At 40.2% G+C, this 7,225-nt stretch overlaps 2 protein-coding genes across 2 annotated transcripts in view; one reads left to right on the top strand and one right to left on the bottom strand.

The window, feature by feature from the left end:
• tcp11l2 (t-complex 11, testis-specific-like 2) lies at window positions 1-6,118 on the bottom strand (the record flags this gene model as incomplete). The annotated part of the gene is given in 10 exon segments (XM_014004212.1): window positions 1-245; window positions 365-537; window positions 632-813; window positions 917-1,104; window positions 1,267-1,403; window positions 1,557-1,783; window positions 1,960-2,080; window positions 2,350-2,482; window positions 2,603-2,848; window positions 4,872-6,118. Coding segments are annotated over 10 exon segments (1,716 nt in total), but the record flags the coding sequence as incomplete, so codon positions are not given.
• Window positions 6,119-6,684: 566 nt separating this feature from the next.
• Window positions 6,685-7,225, top strand: part of depdc4 (DEP domain containing 4) — an 8,165-nt gene continuing 7,624 nt past the window's right edge. Inside the window, exon 1 of the mRNA XM_014004213.1 lies at window positions 6,685-6,766. Coding sequence (XP_013859667.1) covers window positions 6,691-6,766 — 76 coding nt within the window. The 5' untranslated portion in view covers window positions 6,685-6,690. The remainder of the gene's footprint in view (window positions 6,767-7,225) is intronic.

The following is a 7,225-nucleotide window of genomic DNA, read 5'->3' as shown; positions in this document are numbered from 1 at the left end:
CTTCTGAGCTGGTTCCTGAGGAAGGCTTCCTGGTGGAGCGGCATCGCCGAACAGCAGCTTCCTGATGATATTCGCATAAAAAGGTCCGTAAACAGCCCTGTTGTAGTTGACAAGAGACAGGAAGGTTTTGCCGATCAGCACGAGCTCCGGCTTGACGGCGGCCAGACCTGCAGGCACCTCTTCAAGCTTGACCTGGGGTTTGGGGTCAGAGAGGATCCCCATGAAGTACTGCTGCACACGATCCTCTGCAGTTGAGAAGACTAGATCAGTTATCAGCGCCTACCGTTCGATTTGTATTTAAAGAATAATGAAAAAAATTCTTTCACATGCACATCTGCACCACATCGGTCTCTTAATGTCTTACCAACTAGAGTGCGAATGGGATTATCCTTCTGACTGATGCTGCAGATCTGTCCTGTTAGTGTAGCCTGCAGCTCTGGGGTCAGTGCAGGGTAGTTCCTCTCTATTAAAGACTTGTTGAGCTCACAGCAAACCTGCGCACTGACGCCCTCTAGTGCTTCTTTTAGGTTAGACTCCCTGTAAAATAAAAGGTAAACAAAAAGCTATGATGCACAATGATATATTTGAAGAAAATGTATTTAATAAAAAAAGGGGGGGGGGGGGAGCTGACTTTTTGTGCATCCCGTCAAGCAGCACGCTGATCATTCTCTTCAAGCGGTCCAACAGGGAAGCGAGCCCCTGGACCGGCTCGCCCACGGTGCTGAACAGGATGAGCAGCACCTCGTTCACCGCCTCGCACTGCTTCAGCTGCCACTGGAGCTCTTCTAGTCGGGTCTCATCTGTCATCCAAGTCTAAAACGAATCAAAAATACTCTGGTAATTCTCTGGTTACTACAAACAATAACATACGGCATGTGTCCGTACTATAAGTATTTGCTTTTAAAAATCACATTACCTCAGGTACTGGGCCCTTGGAGAAGTCCCACTTGAGGATGTGAAAGAAAGCAGTGTTGAGGATCTGGTAAGGCCCGGGGAGAGCTCTGAATCCTTTCTCCGAGTCGCTGGGTTTTTCTGTGGGGACGGAGGCTGAAAGCAGCTCTTCTACAGCCGACTGGATCCAGGAGGTGGTATTGTTTAAAGCAGCTGAAAAAGTAGCAGGGTATCTTTTCAGCTCAACTTGGAAACAACAGATTTTACATTACAATGCATATTTTYACATAAAATGCGACAAATATCTTAATACTGTATGTAGTTTAGCAGTTTAAAAAAATGCATCCTTTTCATAATATTTCTTCTTAAACTTACTGGGGGTTTTGTCCAAGACAATTTGAAACTTTTCCCTCTCGTATTCAGCGCTGATCATCTGCAGCACAGGTTGCACGTTTCTGATCTCACTGTTGACAATGTCAATCCTCATCAGGTCCAGAACATGAAAAATCTCCCTTGTGTGTAAAAAGAAAAAAAAAAAAAAAAAACAATTACAAAGCAGGAACTTAATACTAAATAAAATAAATAAATGAGTTAAAATTAAAAAAAGAAAATCATTTCAATTTGCTACAACTCTTATTTGAAATGCATAAAATTGAAGCKTTTACCTAAAGAGTGTCACTGTATTATCCGTGTTTAATTCTCGTAGCTTCTTGATCTCCTTGTCCCTTACTGGGGCACATATCTTGCTCATGGTGGTAATGATGTATGAGGCGAGTCCTTGGATGTCTACAGCATCATTGTCTGCCTGCTGACGGATCAGGTCCATGTCCAGCACCTCCATGATCTGAGTCTGCATCCGATTGGCACCCGGATTAAGGAATGAGAGCAAGATCTGTTCAAGGAAGAAAAAAAATTAAAATAAAATAGGGAAATTATAATTAACAACCACATTTTTTTTTTTAATTCAGACATTTGTTGTAGCCTTTCAATTATTAAAATGTTAAAACTCTTTCAAGACTATAAAAGTCTTTAAAAAAGTGCATCAAATGCATCCCAGTATGTACGAACCTCTCTGATCTCCTCCAATAACTTGATGGCATGTTGATATTCAGGTGGGTCACTGTTCAGCTCAGACTCCAGGATGTCCCAGAAGACCTTGCGGACGTTTTCCTTTACCATTTTCCATAAACTAAAAAGACAAAAAAAAAATAAAAAAGGGGGGGGGGGGGTAAGTACACCATGTTAGAAAACTGCTATTTAAAATTAACCCTTTTATATCACTAACCCCCCCCCACACACACACACACACACTCAATCCAWWTTTTTTTCCTGTTACATGTTAATGATCCTTTCAACAAAAYGTAGTCCAAGCAACAGTTWATCRTAAAYTTAACTAGTGTTGTAGGAATTTCACGAAACATTCTTCCACACAACCTGATGTATGGGTACGCACTGTACCTGTTCGGTGGCTCGGGGTTTGGCTTCAGGTGGAAAGCCTTGTTCATAATCATCTCATGTGTGATTTTGAGATCAAACAGGTCTTTTCCAGCCTGCATGACTTCCTCTAGAGTCAAAAACTTGGGTGGGCTTGCTGTGGAGGGCGCAAACATGGAAGAAACCTCTGATTATTGAAGCTAAATGACAACGTTTTTCAGTCCCTTTAAGTTGTAAAACCAGAAAAACTAGGGAGCCATCTTTAAAGAAAACTCACAGGAAGGAGTGCAATGTTTGCTGGAGCCGTCGCTGTTGAAGCTGTTACGGGAGGAGTCGAGGTTGCCGGACGTCGTCGTGCTCGCGCACGATTCCGACAACGAATCTGCATCGCTGCCTTGRTCCTCGCCGCTGGACGTGGAGCAGGGTCGCTCGTCGTTTCGAGGCATCGTGGCGTTCAGTTTCGCATAAGATACGTCAATAAGAGGTTTGTTCAGCAAGCTCAAATCCAAAGTTACTAGTTGATCTATAAAGGAAATACACACACAAAAAAGTGTAWCAACTTTGAAATAGTTATTAAAATAYGATTAGCCCCGCCCCAAGGCAAATWTGAAAAATGCCAATAAAGGGGGCAGGGCCAAGATRAAGGCATAMATGCAGTTACAAAAATGAATGGAAGTCAATACACAGTCTTAAGTTTTATGAAAGCATCATTTTTACTCCCTCGTCACAGAGGGGGAGGCTCTGGCTAAAATCTTAGACTGAGCTGGTGGTTCAAAGGGCTGACTCAGGATAACACTGATACGGCTGAGGCATTGTGTGTTTGTCAGTCTGTGATTGTGTTATAGTGATGTTAGCGTTATTGCTAAAATGGGATAACGTAAAGCAGTAACAAACTTCCTAGCTGTTCCAACCCCCGACTCACTGCAGGGGCATGTCTGAGAGAGAAGYTTATACCAGATAACATTAACTGTGACGAAAACATATAGCCTATCGTTTTAACAAATAGGAAAATTCAACTGCAGTACCACTGTTCAACCCATAGTATGCAGTGCTAAGACATTTTTAGAACAAGTWTTACAAATATTTTTTACAAATTTACACAAAAACGTCAAAATTAGCACAAAAATAGTACTAGATGACYCTTAAAGGCATAGTGTGTAGGATTTGCTGTTTTCAGCGACATCTAGTGGTTGAATCATCCTCCCTGGTCCTCCCCCCACCCCCACCCCCCGCTTCCAAACACAAAGGAGTTGCTACGGTGTCTCTCAGGTGTCAAAAACCTTTGATAATTCCAACYGCGATGTCTACCAGCAGCTTCAGGGCAAGTGATGTTTCAAATGGTAAGATTATGAGCTTAAATAAGTAAAATTATCCCAGCTACAATGACAGACAACAAATATTACATTTATAGTATTACAACTAAAACCGTTTTTGACGCCACCACCGCAGTTTGTCCTTCATGAGCCTTCGTAGGCAAGATGGCGGTGCAAAATGGTGGCTGCCTGTAGTGGCAACCCATGACCATGGAGATATAAACAGVTTTTTATAAAAGGTAAAAATTGTGCTGGGCAGTATACCGTTTTGTACCGAAAACCGGTTTTTATTTTTGTTATGAAATGAATCATCTGAATACCGGACATACTGTTTTACATAGCCTGAACACGTGCGGAACGTTTCGCCGCGGCCGCCAGTGATCTGTTTCCTGGGGGACATGTTTCCCGCAGCACCGCTAAGGGCATTAGCATGCTAACGTTGCAGTAACTRGAAGTGGGGGGTGTTTCAGCTGCTTATATTGACTGACGTAAAACAAACATCCCGTTTTCACCACTGTTGAATGTAGTAAACAACTCTTCAGTGACGTGCACGGTTAGATTTAACTCGCGATGTTATAATGGAGACGTTAATGCATAGAGATTTTAATGTGCTTCTATTGTGAAAAGCCGGGGGATGTAGTTTTGTAGTAGAGCGAAGTTGACTGGTGTGCAAGGTGAGTCGTCCTTTTAAGTTTTATTGACAGACGATTGACCCGATGATGATCTTTTCTCAACCCTTCATGATCAGACTAAAATGCATGATTACTGTCTACAACCAGGAAAAGAAAAGACGTAGAAGAGAAGGGATACAGTGATACAGAGGTACAGTAAAAGAAAAAAAGTCAATAAACAAAGTTTGTACATTTTATTATCAGCTGAGCTGAGAGGGAAAAAAATACTGTCAAATACCGTGAAACTGGTGTAATTGTTGAAAATACCGTGATATAAAATTTAGGTCATACCGCCCAGCACTAGGTAAAAATAATAAAACAAGGTCTTTGTCTGCAATGATTAGACATGTTTTTTATTATTATTGTTATTAGTGATTATCTCAATTTCAGCTAAAAGAATTGACAAAATCCTACACACTGTGCCTTTAAAGCACAATTTAGACAGTTTATCTGCAAAAAAAAAAGGAGTTTATTTGAGGGTTAGTTACTCTTTAATCTACTTAAACATTACTAGTCATTTCCAACAGAACCTGCAACATGAATAAAAGACCGTTGACAGCACCTATAAACTTGAGAATGTGGCCTTTGTTGCTATAGTTGGGTGTGCAACAAAGTACCGGACACATTCAACAGCTGGCAGGCCAGTCGCCATGGACACACAGACAGCGATTTGTTGCACATGGTTTCGACAGCTCATCGATTTCACTGGAAGACCCCGAACAAAAAAAGTACCGGGAAAACGATCAGTTTTTGATTACAAGTCTGGACAGTGAGTCACTTTTAACTGAGTTTTGAACAAAAGACTGTCCACATAAAAAAGGGAAATGTCTCCAGGGCTACATGGGACAACAGAGGTCTTCTTAACTGTCCAAGAGATCACATTACACCTGATCCTCCTGTGTGGTCTTCCACTAATCTAAGGATGACAAAAACCATTAAAGGTCATGGACATTTTCATCCTGATATTATTGTAAATCACATTAATTTAAACATTACAAAATATATGTAAATAAAGCAGGTCTTGCCTTTTCTAGCATTATCTAAAACMTACAGGGACCCTTGGGTGTTCCTGCTCCTGGTCTCAGTTATCTGCAGCCAAAAAYGAATACAGACTCAGCTCTTGCAGTTCAAAGATAGCTCAAGGAGCACTGATCAAAGCTGGGTCAAAGCAACACAGCAGGCTAATATACAGAAATCATCTGGAGGGATTGACGCAGTGGATTAAGAACAGATAATTAGGGATTAGGTGGTCATCTGCTGCTTCAATGTGGGATTCACTTATGTATTTCGAACAAAACAACTTTGCAAAACTGAACCTTTTATCATGTATTTAACATATTTAAATGATCAAAATGTATTTTTCCATACTCTTGATGCTTCATTACTCATTAAACAACTCGTGCACAAACAAAAACAACCCCTAAAGCATCCAGATTTTACTGCAGTATAATGTAAACAAAGCACTGGATCAGAGGCGAGGCTTTCTGCGGGAGGACGCACCTCATTGGTTTTGCTGCCCGTCACTCACCACGCCATGGAAAACCTTTGGTTACAATAGTTTTGTACAAAGATTAAAAAAAAAAAAATCCACACACGGATTAGAAGTGGATACACGTGATGCAAGCTCCTGATCAAAACAAGAAGCCTTTTAAATACACAAATTAGAACATTCGGTTTATGGCATATTGTTCCAAACGAAATTTACTTCGAAAGAAACGTCGTTAAGCCACACGTCAAAATCAATACATAATAGTATTGTTTTAAAATAGAAATTTAGCTASAACCTGTTAGCTACACTTCTATTTCCGCTCCACAACAAAGTGACTTTCGACAATAAYGCTAAAGTTACCGACAAGAACGTGACCTAAATTAACCACAACCACACAAACCTTTATATGTGCGATTGGCTTTTACCACGTTCGAGTGTCCAGAAAAGTACAAAAACAGTTCTTCGTTTCAGCGATACCTCGTTTTAAATGCTGTTTAAACGTCCTTCCGTTCTTACTCCAATCTCTGGCTATATAAGGACAACAGGCTAAACCATTTCCCGCCTAGGGGTGTCCACCTCGGGCAAACAAACGAGCACTTGATTTTAAGCATGTTTTTGAATATTAAAGAAAACTTTGGATTTCGAAACCGATCCCTAATCTTGAAATAAACACAGCTAGTTTGAGAACCGGGACGATTTACATTATTTCAAAATCCTACGTTCTTTGTTGCCGTGGTTTGGTACGGTCTGCCCCAAATCCATGCTTGCGAAGGACGGTTTTGTTTACGCATGTGCTGCAATTGCAGTTCTGCTCACTGCCTGATGGTGGCGGAATTAAAACGAAAGCACGGATTCGCTACATTTTAAATACAAATGAAGAAGGCGGTTTGTTATGGCGGTCGATTTGACTCCTCGCTTTAGAAGGTTAAACAGCCAAACGAGAAGTTTTCGTGAAAATATTCAGCATGGTAAGATTTTATGTACATACKTCATTTAATAAACATTTAATTTATATTTTTTATGTAATTAGGAAACCAGAGACTGTTCACAGCGGTTCGTAAATGATCATCAAATCTGACAGCTTCAAATTATACCCCCCGGCAATTAATTATAACCATGTTGTAAACTAATACAAAAATATAAAGTTCTGGTGAATATCTGAGCAACAGGATAACATCCTGTACATAATTAAATAACAAAATAAAAGGATCGACACTTTTTTAATATAAYATTTCACAGAGAAAGGTAATACGAAGAGAAGGGAACTTTAAGCCTAAGTAAGGATCATGGTGTGTAATAAAATTTGGCTAAAAAATTGAATTGTTTCTAAATTAATCTTTTTTATATATTCCATTTACAACTTGGATATATGTGTGTGTGTGTGAGTGAACTGGATATGTGTACTGTATATATATATTTATGTATAT

Source organism: Austrofundulus limnaeus, unplaced genomic scaffold, assembly GCF_001266775.1.
Source record: "Austrofundulus limnaeus strain Quisiro unplaced genomic scaffold, Austrofundulus_limnaeus-1.0 Scaffold22, whole genome shotgun sequence".
NCBI classification, from domain to species: Eukaryota; Metazoa; Chordata; class Actinopteri; order Cyprinodontiformes; family Rivulidae; genus Austrofundulus; species Austrofundulus limnaeus.
This window is presented reverse-complemented; position numbering and strand designations above follow the sequence as displayed.